The 22,791-nt window shown below is 37.3% G+C and overlaps 2 protein-coding genes across 4 annotated transcripts; both read left to right on the top strand.

The window, feature by feature from the left end:
- The first annotated feature begins 314 nt into the window (after window positions 1-314).
- Window positions 315-11,633, top strand: LOC122669891 (protein STICHEL). 2 transcript variants are annotated; one of them, XM_043866778.1, is made up of 7 exons: window positions 315-2,461; window positions 2,863-3,082; window positions 6,744-7,304; window positions 9,472-9,846; window positions 9,877-10,282; window positions 11,104-11,185; window positions 11,284-11,633. In XM_043866778.1, exons 1-7 carry the CDS (start codon window positions 443-445, stop codon window positions 11,383-11,385), a joined length of 3,765 nt encoding a protein of 1,254 aa, XP_043722713.1. In that variant the 5' UTR covers window positions 315-442; the 3' UTR covers window positions 11,386-11,633. The 2 variants fall into 2 exon arrangements, with proteins under 2 accessions (XP_043722713.1, XP_043722712.1); XM_043866777.1 differs by having other exon boundaries at window positions 317-2,461; window positions 9,472-10,282.
- Window positions 11,634-15,492: 3,859 nt separating this feature from the next.
- Window positions 15,493-22,046, top strand: LOC122669892 (short-chain dehydrogenase TIC 32, chloroplastic-like). 2 transcript variants are annotated; one of them, XM_043866779.1, is made up of 8 exons: window positions 15,493-15,688; window positions 18,188-18,419; window positions 18,618-18,697; window positions 19,138-19,291; window positions 19,449-19,554; window positions 20,618-20,702; window positions 21,390-21,436; window positions 21,635-22,046. In XM_043866779.1, exons 1-8 carry the CDS (start codon window positions 15,583-15,585, stop codon window positions 21,791-21,793), a joined length of 969 nt encoding a protein of 322 aa, XP_043722714.1. In that variant the 5' UTR covers window positions 15,493-15,582; the 3' UTR covers window positions 21,794-22,046. The 2 variants fall into 2 exon arrangements, with proteins under 2 accessions (XP_043722714.1, XP_043722715.1); XM_043866780.1 differs by having other exon boundaries at window positions 15,495-15,688; window positions 19,476-19,554.
- Window positions 22,047-22,791: the final 745 nt, after the last annotated feature.

The raw sequence follows: 22,791 nt of genomic DNA, 5'->3' as shown, positions 1-22,791 counted from the left end.
CATTCAAGCCAAGAGATTATCAGGCTTATTCATGTTCTGGATTCATGACTAGAAAAACACGAATACATTATTTTTCTGGTCAACCCGGAGATGGTATTTATATCTTTCCAATTGCATAATATAGGACGGACTTTGGAGATACGCTTTTCCAACCAGTATAGAATTGTGTCTGTCGGATAATTTGAAAAGTCATTCTTTATATATATGAAGAATATTTCAGAAATATATTCACTTTTAAGGCTTTACTGATTTGTGGAATTTGGAGTTTCATTTCAGGGTTGAAGAAAAAGAAATTCTAATATAGCTCAAAGGATTTTCTATGGTTGTTAGAGTGTATATGGAATTATCTATTTGAATGGGGGTGTCAAGTCAATGTTACATTTCAGTAAGCTTTCCTTGTGAATAGAGCTTTGTGACTGGATCTTCTAAACCAGGGGAAAAAATGTCAGATATCCGTATTGATCCAAGTGAGCTTCATTGGAAAAAGGACCTTAATGTGCTTCGTAAGGCTGCTCGGTTGTTACGTGACCCTGAAACTAGTTCTTCATGGAGGTCTCCTTTGAGTTCGAGATCAGTGGCTGCAACTTCCAGTTGGAACTATTTAGATGGAACCACAGGAAACGGCATAGGATCAAATCACATCAGCGGCTACTCTGAAAATGGGACTCACTTGGCCATTAGAGGTGTAAACAATCAGAAAAAGGTCTTTCTCTACAATTGGAGGCATCAATCTGGAAGATCAAGTGATAGTGGGGCAAAGTTAGGTGAGGATAAGTTTGGGCAAGGAGGATCAGTTCATAGAAGTCCTGAAGATAGCTTGAGTGATACACAAAAGGAGGATTCTATGAGTGATACATTTCTCGGGGACCCTATCATGGTCTTCCGAGCCAAAGAGGCAAGCACAGTGATACCAGCTAGAAGAACTGTTAGGAGGTTGAAGAAAAATTGTACTTCCTCACGGCAACCTATCAGCAGAAACTCCAAAAATTCGAGACGACTGGATATTCCAACTATCTCAATTGGTGAAACACTTAACTCGGTTGAGCAATCAGATGACACGGAATACTGCAACTCTGAGGACTTACAGATTTTAACTCAGAAATTAGGATATACTCCAAGATCAGCTTCTCCATGGCTTCCCAGATGTGGGAACTGGTCTCATTCATCCAAGCTTTTGAAAAGCATCCGAAGGGATGATTCTTCGTATTCCTATACCCCAGCATCAACCAGTTCTTACAAAAGAGATGGGAAACGAAACCCAAGTACCGTTGGGTCTTGGGATGGCACTACAGCTTCCTTCAATGGAGATGAATTGGATCAGTTCGATCTGCCGAGACGCCAAGGATGTGGAATTCCTTGCTATTGGTCAAAGAGGGCACCAAAGCATAGGGGGTGTGGAGGTTGTTACTCTCCTTCACTTTCTGATACATTAAGGAGAAAAGGAAGTAGCATCCTCTGTGGAAGCCAGACACTGTATCATAGGCATCGAACATCTAGGTCTAGCAAGCACAAACTTGTTTCAAGACCATCTGAAGGTTTGGCACTGTTGACCAACAGTGGTGATGGTAGAGGATGCTCAGCTGGTTCATCCATTGAAACTGGACAGAGTGATGATGAACTTTCTACCAATTTTGGCGAGCTTGACTTGGAGGCATTGAGCCGGTTGGATGGACGGAGATGGTCATCAAGCTGCAGAAGTCAAGAGGGGTTAGAACTAGTAGCTTTAACAGGAGGAGCTGAAGAAGGGACGCCTGATCATATTAGAAGCTTGAGCCAGAAATATAGGCCAAGGTCCTTTGATGAAATAATTGGGCAGAATATTGTGGTTCGATCTCTTATTAATGCCATTTCAAGGGGAAGGATTGCTCCTTTCTATCTTTTCCAAGGGCCCCATGGGACTGGAAAAACATCAACAGCCAGGATATTTGCTGCTGCCTTGAATTGTCGGGAAGATCCTAAGCCATGTGGGTTCTGTAGGGAATGCACTGATATCATCTCTTGCAAGAGCAGAGATCTCAGGGAAGTTAATGCTACAAATAGGAAAGAAATAGATAAAGTCCGGTCCTGGTTGAAAGATCTGTGCAAAAACCCTGCATCACGTTTCAAGGTCTGTGTGCTTGATGAATGCCATTTGTTACCTTCCAAGACATGGTCAGCGTTTATGAAGTTTCTTGAAGAACCTCCACTGCGTGTTGTCTTCATATTCATTACTGCAGATCTGGATAGCATTCCTCGTACTGTACTATCACGGTGCCAGAAATACATCTTCAACAAAATTAAAGAGGCTGATATAGTAACCAGATTAAAAAAGCTTTCTGCAGATGAGAATTTGGACGTTGAATCAGATGCACTGGAGCTGATTGCTTTGAATGCAGAGGGTTCACTTCGAGATGCTGAAACTATGTTAGACCAATTGAGTTTGCTAGGAAAAAGAATTAATACGTCTCTTGTAAATGAACTTGTAAGTGTTCTCCTCATGCACCCTTTGAATCCCAGTATTATTTGCTTCACTTTGTTAGTTCTTTTTTTTTAACACAACGCTTTGTCTAATCTGTTCGACCAATCAATGTTCACATTGGACATTAGTTGGAAAACCTGATCTTTTCTAATTTTGCTTGACTTGCCCTCTTCAATGGTCAACTTGTAGAAAAAACTCGAGAAGGACAGCAGAATGCCGCATTATATTCAGATTATTTAGTTACATTATTTGGTTCCCGTTTGGTCCAGTGTGTTTCATTACAACATCTTATGATTAATTTGATTATCAATCAATTATGCTCTATCAGCTAGCTTTCTCCATCATTATTTGTGAACTAATCAAACTATCAAAGCTCACATAATTTTTTACTTTCTCCTCCATAGGTGGGTGTTGTTTCAGATGAGAAATTGCTTGATCTTTTGGAGCTGGCCATGTCATCGGACACGGCAGAAACAGTAAAGAGAGCCAGGGAATTGATGGATTCTGGGGTTGATCCAGTGGCCTTGATGTCTCAATTAGCTGGCCTTATTATGGATATTATTGCCGGAACATACCACTTAGTTGATTCAAAAAGCAGTGGTTCATACTTCAGTGGGCGGAGTTGTAAGTACAACTCACATGTCTTGTATTTAGTTTATTTTATGCATTTGAATGGTGATTATTAAAAGTGTATGCAGTCCGGTTTCTTTCCTGCACTTATTTGTTCTTGTTGCTTTACATTAGTTTATTACTGTGGAGAAATCTGCCAATCCGGTGTAAAACTAAATCTTACTAACACCAAACTTGTCAAATTAATTTAGTAGGATGGTTGTGCCAAGAACAGATCAACAGGTTTAGTCAGGATTAGATGGGATTTTAAGTAGAGTTTGGGTAAGAGATTTTATTTCTGCCTTTGGAGGATTGTACTCTGTTTGGACTGCACATAAGGGGTTAATTGTTCTCACTGTGTATGATCAATTGAAAATGTTTTCTTGCAAAACCTATAGCATTTCTTTTCTTAAAGTTCATCATTAGCTATGGTTGGTTTAGATCTCACAATCAGATCAGCCATACCTAGAAATTCTTTCCCCTCATCCATTTCTTCTATACTCTCCATAGTCCATTCTCTTCTTCTTTCTTTCACTTTGGGTATCGTATCTCTTTGGGCCAATTAATCAGATCAAAACTGAGCCAGCATGATCATTTTATTTTCATCCCTTTGCTATTGGTCCAATTAAATGCCCTGGGGGTGTGACAATGATACTGGCTCTAATCTACTCCAAAGATGAGTCAATCATGATTAAGACTTAAACCAACTAATGGACACTACCAGCAGCATGATGGCTGTTGAATCATCAGTATGTTTCCTTCTTTTCTCCCCTAGAGATTGAAGGCCTGTACTTCATTTCTTCCTTTGTCCTCTTAATTGCACAGTTCTTGACATTACTTTGTAAGGGACATGTGATTGCCTGGGGGTAATTGGACAGTTGTACCAATAACAGCTGAAGGGATTGATATAGCATTGTGTTAAGATTTGGATTAGATGGTGATTTAACTAGCGCGTTAAAAGGTTTGTTTGTCTTTAGACAATTTTACCTCTACTCGAACACTTGATATAGGTCAATTTTTATTAGAAAGTATTAATGGCAAATGCTTTTTTCCCTCCCAAAACCTCTCACATTTCTATTCTCTAAACATTATCAACATAAGGGAATACATTCTTTTCTTAATCTTCTTAAAAGAAACTTGAAATTAAATTACCAGCACAGGTAGTGCCAATGCCTAGCATTCATTTTGCTAAGAACTACGCACATCTCAAATGATAGAAAAATTTGTTTTTGAATTCATTATTCACTTTATCTCTCTCAATGTCTCAATGCAAGTAAAACCCCATCTTTGAGAAATTTCTTTTATTTTAGATGGCCACCAGATTGTGTTTACTAATTTGAGCTTTACATCTCTGTGACATGTGATTGGGTGCTGCTTAAAAGCTTAAATAGTGGCTTATTGTAATCAAGATCCAGGCAACCGTAGGTGATCTGGCTCATGCCTATTATCAATTCTAATTTATCATTCCTGTTATCAAGGCTAAATTATTTATCAAGTGTCTATGGTTTATATATACTCAAAGAGGATCTGAGCATTTCATGAACCACAGGTAAGTTTTTAGCCTATTTGAGAGAAAAATAATGAAGTCCTAATTTTTTTTTGGTGGGGGTGGGCGGGTGGGGGAAGAAAATAAAATAAAAGGGAAAGGGCAGGGTATGCATGGATAAGGTTTTCAGTCTGGAGTGGAGATTTGAAGCAGGTTTCCTGAACTCTTGCACCTAGTAGGCTTGCAGGCACTTCAAGCTTTACATCTAATGTCTAAACAAATTTTTTGGGGGGTGGGTGGGTGGGGGCATAGTACTAAAACTCGCGAAATTTCGGTCGAGATATCGAATATTTCGAGTATCTCGACCTGTCCGAAACGAAACGCAAGTCCGAAATGAAAAAATGCAATATTTCAAATATTTAGGAAATTTCGTCTCGGAAATTTCGGAAATCTTGGACATTTTTGGCATTTTACACCCACAGAAAAAATACCATATTTCGACCGAGATTTCGACGAAATTTCGGTATCTAGGAAATTTCGGTCAGACCGAAACACCGAAACGAAACGAGATTTAGTACCATGGGTGGGGGAAAGGGAGCTTTATAAAACTCAAATCTTGGACGTGACTCTAAGTTGCATAAAGTGGAGTTACCTTGATAACTCGTAAGTTGATTCGATGAATCATTAAAATAATAAATTATAAATATAGTTGATAAATCATAAGCATATACAAAAACATGTTTAATATGAAAAATATCAAGCATATAAATATGATATTCTGAATACTTAATTTTACCATAAGAACTTGTAATATCACTTGAATCTAAAATAGAAAAAAGAGCGTCCCAGACTCCCAGTGCACGAGGCTCCCACTACTGCAGGGTCTGGGAGGGGCAAATGTACACACCTTTTTTTTTTCTCCAATTAATTAAAAATGTAGTTGAAAAGGGGCTTTATAATATTGATTCTTCGTGGTTGAAGTTGTTGAATTCATCCACTTCCTCTTCTTTCCTCCCCTCTACCCTTCCCTTTGGGTCTGCTGCTCCTTTGTGTACAACATGCTCTTCTGGCCCTTACATTTAGATTGAGTGGTTGACAACTTGGATAGCTAAATATTTTCTTTGGTAGTAGTTTGGGACTATTAGGTAAGTCAAACTTGTTTAACCATTAGACTTTTAATTTTGGAATTAGACCACAAATTGCACTGGTTTAGTTGAAATTCTAACCATATATTAGAGAAATATAAAGAGACGTTTGAGAATCTGGCCTTGTATAATGCTCATAATTGTCATGGTGTCTAGGAGGCCCAAGGCGTTGGAGGGGGTCTAGACGCAAGGTGACACCTACAAGACGACTAACGCACCTGGATGCCTTGACTACTATGATAATACTTAAAATGAAATGAAGATGTATATCATCTTTCATTATTCTTTTTATAAATAGAACTATTTTAGTAATCCATCTTTTATTTATTTTTTCTTTTAAAACTTTTAGAACTAAAAAATTTCTTTTTCACTTTTTGAAGTTTTTTGAAGTTCTTTTAAAATAAGTTTATAAAAAGATGGTTGTTTTCAGTGAGAACCAAAAGCAAGTTCTGTTTAAAAACAAAAATTAGCTTTTTTTTGTTTTCCCCTTTCTTTTTCATTGGATCTCTATGGTGTGATCGTAGCTTAGATCTATCCAAGGTTTCAAACAGAAAGGAAAGAGAATCTTTACCTGAATTTTTTCTATTAACCAGTTTTTTTGGAAATTCTCTTTCTGATAATTGCACACCGTTACAAGTGCATTTAACATGAATTTCTCTATCCCACGCTTTAAAATCTTTGTACCACGCGGGGATTTGAAATAAAAAATAAGAACAACATTTTTAGCTATTATCAATGAAGGCAATACAAGATATTTTCTAAGAATCGAATGGGTTGCATATTGACCCACAAGTCAACACGCCGGCAGGGTACTGATTTAACTCGATCCCGGTAGTTGATTCATCTTGAAATGCCATGTATCCGAGTTGACTCAGCTGAGTAATGAGTTGACTTGACAGGTTTTTAAACATTGGGATAATTATGTGTTAACATTCTTTCTCAATAATGATGATTCTTGTTTTTCTTTAATTCACCCATCCATCTTTTTTGGTTGATTATTTGATTTTGGCTGCGGGTGTTTGTGTGCCTGCCATTCGCTCTCCAGTGACTGAAGCAGAATTGGAGCGATTAAAACAAGCTTTGAAGCTTCTCTCTGAAGCTGAGAAGCAACTAAGGCTTTCAAGTGAACGCTCAACATGGTTCACAGCTGCTCTTCTACAACTTGGTTCTGCTGCTTCTTCAGATCCTTCACATTCAAGCAGTAGCAGGAGGCAGAGCTCCAAAACAACAGGGGAAGATCCATCAGGCCCTTCTGGTGAAGCTTCCACCCACAAGAAGCAGCCTGATGCTTTGCGTTTGGCGTGGAAGTCAACTTCTTCTTCTGCTTCAATTCCTCGAGCAGTTAATGAATGTTCTAGTTCACATGAGGAGCTATTGGCGGATCATTCTAGTTTAGAATCTAGGGCCATGCACAGCCGATTTATGGAAGCGTGTGCATCAGGCACTTCTAATGAAGAGACCGCAGCTGGGAGTAGGGTCTTCAGGTGCTTAAGCCCGGACAAGTTGGATGCTATTTGGGTGAGGTGTATTGATAAATGCCCTTCGAAGAAATTGAAGCAGTTGCTAAGAGTTCATGGAAAGCTTGTAGCAATCTCTGAAGTTGAAGGTAAATCCCAATCCTGAGCTAGGGCATACTAAATATATGCTTTCTATTAGCCTATAACTATGCTTGCTTCAGTTAGTGAAATTGGAAAAAAGAAGAAATTTAAGGGCAAGTAGTTTTCTTCATTTCATCAATTCTTCCAGAATACTGCATGGATTCTTCTTCATTCTCTCTTGATAGGTTTTGCATGGGTTCTTTTCAGGAACAATTTCTCTTTTAAACTGTACTATCAGTCGTATTTCTTTTTTTTTTTCTGTCGGCAAAAATATATAAAAGGGACATTCTAACAAACCCTGCAGCAAACAGCATTTTATATATTAGATGTCTCATTAAATTTGATTGATATAAACACTACGAGATAAATTATAGCTTAGATGAGAAAAGTAAAGTCGGAGGTATGTTTTTAGACTGGATAATAGAATCTGTGTCCATTCACTGGGTTTTGGAAAATGGAGTCATATCACAGTGAATACATCATTATCAGCATTTGCATCTATCTGTCTTAGCTGTGATGTTCTCTCTCAACTGTATGCTCCTCCATCTCAACCATTTATTGAACTTCAACTCAGCCAATGAATCAATTTTTCCATACTTTTCATAGTTTCTTAAAGATATATATAGCCATGTGGCAAAATGCATTTGGGCTGACATTACCATATTTAGTAATGTGTATACCCATGCTCTTGCCTGTAAGGTCAACCAATTTAGGCCATGTGAAGGCTAATCTGCCGAATATGATCCATGGATGGGTTGGTTGTCCTCTCGATTGGCCACCAGTGAAGTTTCTTGCCCCGTTTCAGCTAAATCTGCTACCATGTAATGCATTTTCTTCTGTCCTTTTAGCTATTAAACAAATCTATCCAGTGCTGAGTTTTTTTTTTTTCCACCAATTTTTTAAGCCATATATAGCCGTGTCCCATTATGTGTTTGGGCTGATGCATGCCAATATGCCCACAAGATTTGCTTACCAACTAAGCTGCCACATGATACATATTAGGGCTGTCTGCAAGCTTCCTTTGACATGTCATGGAGGAAATATTCACTCGTGTTTAATTGTGTTGCAGAGATGCAACCAAACTAAGCATTCTTTTGCAAACACTTTTGTGGTTATTTGATACTCTATACTACTCCAATTCACACCATAAACAAATTAATCACAGGTTACCATCATGTTTGCAGAAGATGGACAAAGATGCCATCAAAAGAAGACCACGGAGAGTTAATCTCCTTAAGAACCCTTTCCCAATCCACTGAAATAAAGATTGCATCCCTACATAATCTTGATGGGAGCCAGCACTCCTCTTCAAAAACTCTTTTCTTTCTTCCCTTCCTGTACCCCAACAAACCCACAAATGAAACCACAACCAAATAATAGATACCTATTGCGAACCCAACACACCCTAAAGATATTAAAGATGTAGAACCTTACATCCTGTGCCATCCTACAACATACCGATAGGTGGTTAACATTTTCCTAATCGTTGGATGTATAATGTAACAGTTTGGGAAGACTGATGAATTCTCACTAGTTGTCATTAGATTTGTTTGACTTTATAATGGACAAATCACTTGTTTCTTTTCTTTCAAATTCTCAAGTCATGCCTGATACCTCCCTCAGATTACATTTCCTCCAAAAGCCTAAGAAGATTAACATATTCATTTTATCTGCCCACTCCAAAAAGCCTTTCAGAAGGATCGAGCATGTTTCCAACTTTAAGCTTCAAAGTGATTTATCATTAAGTCTTTCATATGGAGCAAGCTGTATGAGTATGTACATAACTCTCAACAACATACTCATTTTCAAGTGCATGTGCTATATGATGTCTATGTCCTACCATGTTCACTGTTGTTTCTTCCAATGATCATTCTAAAAGTCAGTGTTGTATTCTGTTCTAACCCTAGTGCAAAGTTACATAGTTATTTTGATCAATATGCAACCGCAACTGGGTTCAGCCAACTCTGTTTCTTGCTTTAGTCACTTTGTCTAAAGGTCTAAGAAGTTTTCTGACTTAAAAATTGTTAAAAGGTGACTTGTATGGCATCTGTGATTTTTCAATCAGTTCAGCTTTCTGTATTATTAGAAACCAAAGAGGGGTTTTCTGAGTTAGAGTTTTTCGAAAGTCTCTACAAAAGTTGCTTGTGTGAGCCAAAGTCTTAACATATGTTGCAGGTGTTTTGATTGTTTCCATAGCATTTGTTGACGGGGATATCAAATCCAGAGCTGAGAGATTCCTGGGAAGTATCACAAATTCAGTAAGAGTTGTTCTGAGACATAATGTTGAGGTTAGAATAGGACTCCTTCAAGATTGGGAAAATTCTGTTGAAAGACTGCAGCCATTCCAGTTGACAGATTCTTTGACCCGCCCAAAGCATGTGGAAACATCAGAAAGGGAAAGCAAATCTGATTGTGGTAACTTAATAAATGGTCATGCTGATCTGGATCCATACCAGGAACTACAAAAGGTACGCAGGGAAACCTTTAACAGTTCTAAAGATACTCAGCAAGGTGGGAAATTAGATCGATGTGATCTCTCAGAGTCATTAACAGATAGAAGCTTCCTGGCCACTAGTGGCTTACCTGCCTTTGCCAATAATGAGGGTGCTGGAAACTGTATCTTAGAGAAGCAGGAAATTCCAATGCCAAGAATACAACCCATCAGTGATGAGCAGCTATTAGAGACTGCATGGTTACAGGCTGAAGAGAAGGGCACTCCTGGGTCAGTAAGTCGGTTGAAACCTGAGAGGAATCAAGTCCTTCCACAAGATAGTGTTTATCGTCAGAATCAGATGACATCCATGATGTTGAGCTTATCCTCCCAGCGTGGAGATGATGAACTGAATCATGAAATCAAAGCTTCGAAGATAAATGATAACAGGAGCAACCTGAAAAACCCGAATGGCAGAAGAATTGATCACTCCGCCATGTCTCCGAGCCTTTTACATGATAGCAGCTTCCCGGGCAATTTCAACCAAGAGAACCTGTGAGTATTTAATTTTCCGAGTGTACATGACATATTATTGCTTCCATTTTCTCCCATTAAAATTGGACAAAAACTGTGATAATCAAACCCAGAGAATTTATTGGGTTTAGCTTTGCTCTAAGTGTTGACCTGGAATATGTTGGGTTGAAGCTTAAAACCTAAAAATGTGATTTGGTTGAAGGATAAGATATATCATGGAAGGAAACTCCGTTTGAGTAATGGGCCCTCACCTCTCTACGTAATGATTGGTAGAGCTTTATAATGATCTAAAGTCTAAACTGTCCAAATGAGCACTATTTGATGAACCATGACTGTAAATCACATTTTAGATTCTCCCTTTTAAATCTGATTGCATAGAAGATTTTTTTTTAAACCTTTTCCCCCTTTCTATGAATCGTGTGGTTCACCTAACATAAATTAACGGAGCTAGCTGTTCTGGTTACAAAATTAGTAGCTTGTTTTATATGTTGGGATTTGTAATGACAAGGATTTATTTGTTTAGGTAGCATATAAGCACTAATTTCTTCCTATGTTGGATTATTAAGTTCAAATGTGTAATGTGAAGGATTTATTTGTTAGGCAATGCTGCTGCAAGGATTCAACTTAACAGTGGGTCAAAATCCAACCAGGGGAATTGGTATCACTGTGAAAGTGGAATTTCTACCTTGTGTTGCCTGTGCACAAGTTGAAATTTAGCATTCTGATTAGATTTGTTCCTATTGTAATCCGAATCTGAAGATTTTGATGAATATGCGACTAACTTAGCTTGAGATTCAGACCTTGTCTGTTACTTGGTACTCATTTATGGTGTGTCTTTGTAGGGGATATGAATCAGGCTCAGGACCTGGTGGTTGCAATGGGCTTCTTTGCTGGAAAACCTCCAAACATATCAACAAAGAAAAGGTAGGCTATTTGGGTTATTTCTTCTCGTTCCACTATGAAGTTGACTTTTGTTGGGGTGTCAAATAGAATGTGACTGACTTGGCTGTGCGTCTAAATAGGTTAAGGTAGGAACCCCAGTTCGGTCACGAAAGGGCAGAAACTTGTTGTGGTTTGGACAATGTCGGAAGTCAAGGAAGATTGAGAATGGATTCAGAAGATGATCCTACAACAATTAAGAAGATTTAATCATCAGATCTGCTTCTGTTCTTTTTTATATATGTATTCTGTATAGTAGTATAATTGGTCATTATCGAGGAATTTTCCCCCCTTATATATATTTAAAATGGGGTGGGTTGGAGGATCTCACGATGGTTTTGACTATGTATGTAGGATATCTTATCCAATTTTGCATGGGATGAAATAAAGGAAAATGGAAAGAAGCCAGTTTTGCCTCCTATCCATTTGTTTCTGAGTTGAGGCCTGAGTGATCTGATTTTCTATGATGCCTTCCTAGTTCCTGCTATAATTTATCAGTGGAGGCCTGTGCTGATGCTGATTTGTTCCTCACTTGATTGATAATTTAGTCTCGTCCTGCCATTCTTTTACTACCAAATATCCATGCATGCGTGGTTCTGTAAGAACGCATATGCACAAACATCTGGGAGAATTTTCTTTTTAACAAGTGATGTGGGAGAGATTAAGAGCTACGAAGATAAATTTCTTGGTGAAGGAAGTCTTGGAGTTTCTTGTAAACCAAGAAGAAAATATAAAGAGTATAACTTCAAATTTTGGATTCTAAAAGACCTATTAATTGACAGCTTGAATGCATCATGGGTTGTGATAGCAGCAAATCTGAAACATCTAATAGAGGACCCTTATGCTCATCTGACAGGTAAAGCTTCAGCTCTAAACAGGTTAGGAATCTGCCAGTAAAGGCTTCAGATCTTGTAGTCCACTTGAAAGCATTGTTTGCACTACTGATAATTTCCATGAAATTATAGGAGACTCCATTTTCTCTTTTGCTGTTCTTTGTGTTCTTTGTGTAGCCAATGGTCGTCTTCTTCAAAGATGATTGTTGGACCTGCCAGTGATATGAGTGCACCCAAATCGGAGAGAATAGTATAATGGTGGATCATTCTTGATTTGGGTTTCAGGGTTCTCCCAGTTTTTCTTACTTAAACAAGTTATCTATTATATAGGATAAAAAGCCTTCATTCTCAGAGAGCGGATTCATCAACAATTTGTATCGTCCAACTCCAGAGACGGGTTCTCTGGTAACTTTGTGGATCTTTGTTGGAAAGAAGTCCCTTAAGATGAGCATTTAAGGAGAAGTTCATGACACATCATTTGTACTTTTGAGAATTGAGCTCAACAAGTCCTATAAACATGGACATGAGAAAATCAATCCACTAAAAACAAATGCACCTAAAGACAACCAATGGAAGACTCGGCCATCATATTTCTCTTTTCTTTCCACGTCTTGGTAGACTGCCAAACAGTGCTGTTGGAATTTTTAAATGATTTAAAACTGAGGGTTGGAATTGGTTTTATTTGTAAAATGTTTGTTTAAGGGTTTTGTCTTTTCAAATACGCACTTAAGTGACCAATATATGTGACTCTCTGAAGACATTTGAATGGTCAAGAAACATGTCTAGTGGAAAAATGATGGTTGGGTATGTCTTTTGGAGACAATTTTTGGTGGTGTCTTATCTTCTCCTATATATATAAAGATGATGTTAAGTCCATTTCACTATCAATTTTGGAGGCAATCCCAATATCTATTTTCTCTTGGCCTTTTTCTATTCATTTTTTGTGTCCGATTGATCACAACTTTGAAGTGTCCTAACGTGGCTCAGTAAGTGAGTGTAAAGACTATTGGAAGGGCCTACGAGATTGTTTTATCTTGAATGTTGATTCGTAAGAACTTGGTTCGGCACCATAGGGTTCGTCTATAGTCTTAAGCATGGAAAGAAAACTCGATTGAAACCTATTGAAACCATCGAGATATTTCAGTTTTGTAGGTTTCTGAGACGAGATGGAGGGGTATTTTAAAAACTACATAGTTTCGACTCGGTATCGATAGTTGCAAAAATTTTGACCATTTTTCGGTCGAAACATGGTTGAACCACCTTGAACCAGGTCTATATAATACCTCACTTGACTTGGTTTCGATCGAAACCCCTCTAACTCGGTAGTTTCGACAGAAACCCTCCAACCAAGGTTTCCCCATGAATGGGAAAAAGTACCAGGTTTCAACCTGGTTTCGGTTGATTTCGACCAAATCTCAGTTTCAGCCAGGTCGAAACCTGGTCGAAACCCGAGTTTTTGATCCTTGGTCTTAAGAAGAATTACTGGTGGCACGACTCAACCTCATCATTTCCTTAAGGTTCTTATATTTTTAGGTTCATGATGTTGTGTACAATGCTTATGCTTGCCAATGTCAATTGTGGTTTGTCTATGGTTCAGATTAGTTTTGCATCCCCTCTGTCTATATTTTGGAGTATTTCCAACAATTCTTAATACTGTAGACTTATTTGAGTAGTTGTTACTCTCGTAAATGTTGGAAACATGTCCATAAAATCCGAATTTTATTTAATATGCATGATTATTAACAAGCACTGATTGTTGTTAGGTTTTCACCTAAAATAGCTCTCGACTAGGGATACACTAGACATCCTATTCATATGGTCGTCACATTATGTGTTCTTAGGAAGGATGATTTCAAGATACAAGTGTGACCGCACATACAATGTATGCATTGAATTGAATACGCGAGAGTCTTTATGCTACTACCAGTTAAGAGGAGATCCATGTAATCAAGTTCAAAGGGTTAAAACAATGTTACAGGATGATTTGTTTAGTAATACTTTGGTTTTGCTCATTTTGGTCAGATGGTAAAGTACTCACCATATTTAAATGAGAATGAGCAATAGACTCTTAATAACAGTCGCATCTCATGAAATGTGGGGTGTGTTAATTATGGTGCACACTGTGGGCTAACCTTTGTGAATGTAGGAGGTAAGGCTACTTTCAGTGAAAGTTTAAAGGGTGAACTTTCTAAACATCCACGAGTCTGAGATGGGGATAAGGTTGGTGAAAACATCATTAAAAAGGATATCGCAAGGGACGATTGATAGGATGTGGTTGGTGGGCTAGTCGACTATATTGATGAGGAAAGATTCAAGAAGCATGATTTTACTTATACTCTCTACCGTAGCCCATCAAACCTACTGTAGATTCAAATCCAAAAGACATCTACAACGACATCTCCTATTATATCTTATGTGTACTACATTTTGTTTTTTTGTTTTTGTTTTTGTTTTTTTTTTGTATTTTGAAACTTATGGGGTTATTGTATTAAAGTTTCAAGAATTCCCTTTTGTTTTAGTTTGATTGCCTCAAAGATTTGAACCCAAGACTTCTCCGGTTGGCCTTCACATAGAAAAATAAGAAATTACTCTATAGTCCCACATTGGAAATAGGAAAGAGTTGGAACTTGCTTATATGCTTATATGGGAACTACAAGGGTAGGATTCCTTGAAGAAAAGTATCTCTCTCCTCCCTTGGTTTCAGGGGGTCCGAGGTTTCTTTTCACACTTATGCATTGGGCCGGATTGATGATCTTTCTGTATTACCATATCACTTTCACCGTTGTTTTATCGGTTGACCGCAACTCTTGGTGTCCCTAAGTGGCCCATTTGGCACAATTCAACCCACATTTTCATTTTTTGTTGTTGTTTTACAGAAACCAAGTTTAGGAAGTTAGTACACTCTCCTATACACGGATTATAGTACAACTACATTGATCTTATAATCTCTCATATGGTGATTCATTTTTCTACATTATCACAGAGAGAGAGAGAGAGAGAGAGAGAGAGAGAGAGAGAGAGAGAGAGAGAGAGAGAGATCCCCCCAAGACTCAAAGTAGAGACCTGGGTGCCTCCAAGTCTCCAACCTCCTTGGAGTTTATGGGTTCCTTGATCGAACACTCTGCCCGGGTGGGGTCCACACTCCTCTTGTGAGAGGCACTACGGAACCGCATACCATAAAAATTCATAAATAGAGACCCCTCTCTCTTTCATTTAAACACCTCACAAGCATTTCAGACAAAAAAAGTAAGTTTTTGAGAAGTCTTTATTAATTGATCAAAGAGGGGCATTTTCGTCCTTCACGCCGAAATCAACTTCTCAACCGCAACTTCTCCCCAAATAAAAGAGAAAAACCAAATGTCATTGCTTGCGTGGAATTACATCATGGTTGCCAATTTTTCTCAGCAAATCCGACCCTTTTGTGTTTGACTCTTTGGAGTGAAGGATTTGATAACCGAGAGGTCCGACACAATTGTAGTCACTAGTAGTAGTGCAATGCTACTATTGCCTTCTTTGGTTTTCTGAACTTCACTCTGTAGGCAAGAATCGATGTGGCTGTTTAGCAGGAAAGGACCCTCTGGGTTCTCAGCTACTTCAACAGCAGATGAGGTTACCCAAGGAATAGATGGAACTGGTCTCACTGCCATTGTTACTGGTAAGATTTGATTTGGGTTTTCATTTCTTGCTCTGTTTTCTTAGTTTCTTCTGTTCTAATTTGATTTTCAGTTCAATTTGTTCATCTGGGTAATACTTAAACTGTTGATTAAATGGCTTTTGAATCGCTTGTTGGTTTGTTGAAAATCTTGGCTGCTCCTCTTCCTTCCCCTCATGTTCTTACTTCGCTTTTGGCATTGATTACTTTCGTATTCGATGGTTTTGTTGGGGATTCCATTCTATGGTTGTTGGGTTTGTTTGTCTTAAGCATGGCGAAAACAACTGCCTTTTGAGCGATGGGAGGCAAAGTCTCTTTCTTGTGTTTCCTTTTTATTCCCTTCGAACAGGGTTTGATTTGATTTTTATTCTTTCCCATTTTTGTTTGGTTTTATTTGACGGGGAGTTGTTCCAGTTATGGTTGAATTAATGTGATGATGAAGGGAATTCTGGGTTTCATGATTTATACCTACTAATTAATTTTAGGGTGGGTTACTGGTTATCGATCTCTGCTGGACACTTCTATTCATGTGGCTTGAGGATAGCAACAAGAAATAGTTGTTAATGATTTTTGTAAACGAAGTATTTCTCCTTCTTTCACATGATGAACTATTATGGAATAGTGTTACTGACTTACTGAAGGGAAATGATGAATAAATTCTACATCGATGTTTTACTGTTACATCTGTAGTTCTGAATTGGGGTTCAATATCTTGTAAAAGTTGTGTGATATGGATTTTCAGAATTCAAACTAAGACCAGGCAAGGAAGAAAAGAGATAATGTTGTCAAGAACCTAGGCTTTCTAATTATCGTTGAATTCCACAATTCCAAAAGAATTCTAACTAGTTCACTTTAACTGTGTTTGGATGGACAGGTTGTGAGGGAAAGGAGGCTGCAGTACAAGAAAAGTTGTAAAAAATTCCCCAGAGACAGTTGGGAAAAGCATGTTTGGAAGGCCAGGGGAGGGATTTTTTGAAACCCATGCTGTTCTTGCCCTCCTCTTCCCCTTCTTTGACTGTTACGGAATCTCTTCACAGTTCCTTAGGGAAATTAGATAAACTAATGGGCATGAGACACATGGATCCTACTTTCCTTCACTTTCTATGACCATCTAAACAAGCCAGGGAAAAGTAAAGTGATCCTCCTTCACTTCACGTCTCCCAACAATGCCCCCCGCCACCCAAACCCAACAAAAAGAATAAATAATAATAAACTCATTCACTTTGCTTCCCCTCCTGGACAATCAAACACAGCCTTTTTAGAAAATCTAGAAAAATCTCATGTGGAAACTCAACCCAACTAAGCCTTTTCCCAACTAAATGGGATTAGCACTGGGATCCTGTTTCACCATTGCATTCTGTTTGAAAACAGTGAAAGAAGCATCATGAGTTTAAAACGTTGTTGGTATCTACAGAACCCAACTCCAACCCTAGCATGTCATAGGTTAAGATATGTAAACCTGCCTCGTCCCTTTACCTCTCAAGCCTGCTCCATACCCCCTAGTAAGGTTGGCCCATTCTTTTTAAATGCCCACTGCCAACCTAATATTGGAGCATATCCTACTACAAATAATGGTGATAAGGATACCTTTTTAGAATGCCTGTTGTGCTCTCCAATAGTTTAGCAGGTGAATTTACAAGAATTTAAAATTTAATATGTAGGAAGAAGTGAAGAACTATATAAGAATCTTTTTGGTACTTTATTGGTTTTTGATATTCTTTATGAGAAATTGTCCTTTCCTTAACAATGTGGTATTATATGCTCTAATATTTCTAATCAAGTTTGATTGAATTTATATATTTTTATTTATTTATCAGAGCCCTGTTTATATTTCTTCTTTTCTGTTGAAGAATCCTTATTTACATATAGGAGCAACCCCAAATAGTTGGATGCTTTGAATAATTAGTTGGAGGGCTGGAACATCCTTATCTTTAAGGTAGGGTAATTTTAGTTTGGCCCCTTCAGACCATTCCCAGCAGAAAAAGGTTCTATTCGATCAAAGTGCTCCCTTTAGCAACAATTTTTGTGTTGCATGATAGACTTACTGATATGTTATTGAAGAATTTCCTGGATGGATGGAGCAACCACCCAAGGAGTCTGAGAATAATTGTAGTATGGATCAGGCAGTTTCAAATTGTAGGTGAAGCTTATTCTTTGATTCATAAAGGTGTTGCCTTGTTTCTTTTGGATAAAAGGTTATAAGTTCTAATCGTTGACAGGTTTATCTGGGTTGCATCTTCTTGTTTTTAGTTTTTTAGTTTTCACTTTGTGTTTGGGATTGATAACTGACACCAGATGAAAACTCTTCCACTTATGATGAATACTAAAAATCAACTGGTAGCAGTGGTATCGTCACAGGAGGAGGTGACCAATATTATTATTTCCTCTGATATTTATAAGAACTTTCTAGATAATTCTATATTTATACTTCATGACTTAATTATGCATTTGATACGTAGTATTTTTTTCACAGTTAGAAGCTAATATTGGTTGTAATAACAGGAGCGTCAAGTGGTATTGGAGCTGAGACTGCACGTGTTCTTGCGTTGCGTGGAGTACATGTTATTATGGCAGTTAGGAATACTGCCTCCGGGAATAATGTCAAAGGAACATTCGTTGAGGATCTCCCTACTGCTAAAGTGGATGTCATGGAGTTAGATCTCTGCTCAATGGCATCAATTAGGAAATTTGCATCAGATTTCACTTCCATGAGTCTTCCACTGAACATACTTGTGTAATAAGTTGCAAAATAGCTGGCATTATGTTGTTTCCCTGTCAACTTCTTTTATTTAAGTTATGATTGGCTATTTTGGCTGGTATATGTACTCTCATAAGGATTTTTTTGTTTGTCTCTCTTTGTGGAGCATGTCGTTGGCTTGCTTAAGTTCACTGACTCAACTGGAGTGTAATTTTTTATTTTCTTTGTTTGAAGTAACAATGCAGGGGTTATGGCAACTCCATTCATGCTTTCCCAGGATAATATAGAACTGCAGTTTGCAACGAACCACGTAGGTACGTTGTATTGAACTTGCACAATTCCAGCACAAGATATTTTTGTATACTTGACAACTCCATTCATGCTGTCCCAATACCAGGTCAAACTTTGGTTTGCAAATGACCCCTTTGGGTATCTAGGATGAATTTGTATAGTTATAACACAATGAAGTTTCCATTATGATTTGCATACTTGTCTCATTCAAGGAATCTAGCAATACTAGATCTTTATGGTAGTTTTCCTGCAAATGTCATGGTGCAAAGGCATTTCCAGCAAAATGAGCTCCTATATGCTTCCAATGGAATATAGTTCTGTAATAAAAGTTTTAACTTTATATTAGCTGATTTTGTGTTATCTGGAATTATTTAGAACAGGCTCTTCTAATGCCACTGTTTCTCCAGATACTTTCATCATAGAGTTGAAAGGAATATAAAATGATTTTGTAATTGTCTTGCAGGTCATTTTCTTTTGACAAATCTTTTGTTGGAAACTATGAAGAGTACAGTACATGAAAGTAAGATTGAGGGAAGGATTGTTAATGTTTCATCAAATGCTCATTTGGTTCCTTATAGTGGAGGAATTCGTTTTGATAGAATCAATGACAAATCAGGGTAATAATTCTTTGTGGCATTACTCCTTTTATGGAGGACAATGTTGGGAATATCGACATTTGATTTGCCTGTTTGCTTGCTGTACTTTTTGTTCTATGATATAAAGTGTTCGTTTCAGCGAGGATTATCAATTAGAGAAGTTTATTTTTTCTTTCAGATTGTCATTATACTTACTGATTTGCAGGTATAACAGTATACTTGCATATGGCCAATCAAAACTTGCAAACATATTGCATGCTACTGAACTTAATAGGCGTCTAAAGGTATCCAGTCAATTCATGATTTCTAGGCACATGGTTAATGATATTAGTTAAATAGATTTTTTAAAAGAATTTATGATAATATTTTTCATGTTTGTTTTACTCAAAGTTGAGACCAAACAAATCCAAAATTTTGGATGTCCAGTTCTCTTCTTGTTTACAGATAAAAGGCAGTTCTTAAGTTAGAGGCTACTGGTCCATTCGAATGGGTGGGCTCTTTATAACTCGTCTCAATGTCTCATCTCAAGAGGATTCAAAGACAATTTCAGATGGGCAATGCGTAGGAAATTAATTGGAACAAATCATATTGTATGGATGATCTCATATATATATATATAGTGCTAATTTCAACAGACAACGAAGGAAAACTGTTTTGCAGTTCACCGTGGCCCGTCCATAGGTCTACAGCAACATGTCTCCTTTGTAAAAATGGCATCTGCTTCTAATAGAAACATACTGAACTTATCATGATGAATTACTATATATTATAGCAAAGAGTTTTATAACAATTAGGTCTCTTGAGTACTTTTATAGTTTTTTCCTTTTCCTTTAAAATCTTGTTATGGGTTAACTTCTCAATTTGGTTTAGCTTCACTTAGTACATATTTGTGTAAACAGAACATAATTCAGTTTTTTGTTTTTTGTTTTTGTTTTTGGTTTTAAATCCATATGATGAACTATAAACCTAAAAATTTGGTACTGTGATTTGTGCCGCCTATATTACTGACATTTACAATTGTACGTATCTCACTACCTTGAGTATTTGAAGTATAGATGTTAGGACCAGAAAAAATGCTCATTAAATGTTGAAACATAAGAAATCATCATGAAAGTTCATAAAAAGGTAGTATCTGCATACAGAATGGCAGTCCATGATGGTGTGATTGTTGTCAATATCAGAAAGTGGATAACAAGCCACCTCATTGTCATCATTTAATCTAATTCTGTATGATATGTACTACTTAGAATGTTACCCCTTTTGTTTTGTATTAGCATTTTATTATGTCAGACACAATCTGGACTGATTCTTATCATTGTCTTCCTTAAAAAAAAAAAAAAAAAACAGGAAGAGGGGGTTGCTATAACTGCAAATTCAGTTCATCCAGGCGCCATTGCAACCAATATTCTTCGTTACCATGGCTTTTTGAATGGTAGATCACTGGTTTGTTTCAGAGGAGTTATATCTTTTGTTTCAATCCTGTGTTTGTCCATTATTGATATATTTTCAGGATAGAACCTTATTGATATATATGCTTTTATATGGGTAATTCTTTCTTGGACTTTATAATGTTATATCATTGAAGGGAAAAGATTTTCTTGTTTATGAAACACTAATATCTCAGCTTCACTGTGGTTTTAAGTAGTGGTAATCCTTAGGCTCCATGTGTTTCAACAAAAAATATTTACATTGTCTCAAAAGAAAGAGGAAATTGTGTAGGAATGAAATGAATTCTTTTATTTAATATAAAAATTTGGAAATCAACTTCCGATTGAAAATTTTGGATGTTGTTTTTTAAAATATGGTTGTATCTTGATCAACGTACCATTGCCTCTTATGGAGGACACCAACCCCCCATGATATAGCTGGATTTTTTTTCCTCAACCTCCCATTGCCTAAAGATACTTCCTCCGTACTTCCAATGAAGAAAGAGAGGACCAAATGACAGAGAAATAGAAAATATTTCTATAACTAAAAGGTTGATTTTTCCAGGATATATTTTTCCCTTGAAACTTCACATAATTCATAGGTTCATTTTTTCTCATTTCATTAAATCAATGCCAGCTTGGTCAAGACTTCTGTCCACTGATGTTTTTGCTCTTCTGTTTGTTTTGCACAGGCATTGTAAATTTGACCATCAAATATTTAGTTAAGAATATTAAGCAGGTACATGTTGTTATCTGAATTGAACCTATTTAACACTACTTCCATATATCTAGCATTTGTCAACACATGCAACCATTGTGATGCCATTTTGTTCATCTAGATATATCTATGCTGCTCTTTTGATTCTCTATCATCATATGGCCTTCTAGCTTCATTAGTTTTTTATTAATTTCAAAATTTCAATGGGCTGGTTTGTAGGGGGCAGCACCCATCTGCTACGTGGCATTACATCCACAAGTCAAGGGGGTGGGTGGCAAGTACTTTGTAGACAGTAACCTAGCCGAACCGTCCTCACATGCTATAGACATGGAGTTGGCAAAGAAATTATGGAATTTCAGCATGACTTTAACAAATTGATAGACCTATATCTTGTTGATATTTTCTCTACCTTTGGTTAAATTAAAGAAGATCATATACTTTAGGGTAAATGTGGATGGCACTTCAAATTAGAAGGTTTGTAAGTACTTTGTAAAATTGAAAAGCTGTTCTTTCCTGTCTTTCATTGTTATGAGAGTATTGAACACATGGGTTTGTTTAAGCTCTACTTTGTTATATGGAGAATCTTCTTTGTTCTCTTTGGAATAATCCCCACTTTGAAAATTTATTAGAAGTTGGAAGAGAATTATGAGTGCTTCCCTAACTTACTGTTTGCTTTCAGCACTCGAATGCATGATAGAGTTGTGAGGTAGTTGTCATTAACACAACACAAGCTTTTAAGTGCTTGGTAGCAGGGTCACCATGGTAGCTCTCTGGCAGAAGTGGGTGACCACAAGCAATTGAGCAGGTTTGCACACAAATACCATCGACTTGAATCTGCGGGAGGAAACAATGGCAGGCTATGGTTTGGCAAAAGCATTTTGCTCTTCCCAACCTAACACTTACCTACTCTACCTTGGCAGGCCAGATTTTGCTTTATTGATAGGTGATTTTAATTAATCTTCCTACAGGGGTTCTACTCTATTTGAACAATCTGATGGACTTTTGAATTCCCATGATAATGCATAATAAGTTGACATTAGATTTGGTAGTAGGGAAAATAGAAAATAAAGTTTAAAACATCAGAAATACTTAGATGAGTCTTTCAAAATTGTTAGACTAATAATGAATTTTTCCAAGAGGCATCTTTTTTAGAAAAAATGAATCATAAAGCAGAGGGAAATCCATGTATTTAGTCTACATCTTTGGCTGTTCAGGTTGAACTTGGCAAAGCCAGCGCCCAATCTTTGAGGTTCATTGGTGATAGGGTGCATCTAGATTACTGGAATATCAACCTCTTTCTTATGCAATTTCATCATATCAAAGACAAACACAACAAGATACCTCTGAACACAAGAAACTGATCAGAACCATATGAC

This window comes from Telopea speciosissima, chromosome 7 (genome assembly GCF_018873765.1).
Source record: "Telopea speciosissima isolate NSW1024214 ecotype Mountain lineage chromosome 7, Tspe_v1, whole genome shotgun sequence".
Classification (NCBI taxonomy): domain Eukaryota; kingdom Viridiplantae; phylum Streptophyta; class Magnoliopsida; order Proteales; family Proteaceae; genus Telopea; species Telopea speciosissima.
Note: the sequence above shows the minus strand (reverse complement) of the source record. Positions and strands in the feature narration are given on the sequence as shown.

Excerpts from the sequence above, each read along its gene's own strand:
- LOC122669891 (XM_043866777.1), top strand. The coding sequence starts at position 443 with ATGTCAGATATCCGTATTGATCCAAGTGAGCTTCATTGGAAAAAGGAC. Across the intron at positions 10,283-11,103 it reads AATTTCAACCAAGAGAACCT|GGGATATGAATCAGGCTCAG; the intron begins GTGAGTATTTAA and ends GTGTCTTTGTAG. Across the intron at positions 11,186-11,283 it reads AACATATCAACAAAGAAAAG|GTTAAGGTAGGAACCCCAGT; the intron begins GTAGGCTATTTG and ends GCGTCTAAATAG.
- LOC122669892 (XM_043866779.1), top strand. The coding sequence starts at position 15,583 with ATGTGGCTGTTTAGCAGGAAAGGACCCTCTGGGTTCTCAGCTACTTCA. Across the intron at positions 18,698-19,137 it reads GTTTGCAACGAACCACGTAG|GTCATTTTCTTTTGACAAAT; the intron begins GTACGTTGTATT and ends ATTGTCTTGCAG. Across the intron at positions 19,292-19,448 it reads AGAATCAATGACAAATCAGG|ATTGTCATTATACTTACTGA; the intron begins GTAATAATTCTT and ends TTTTTCTTTCAG.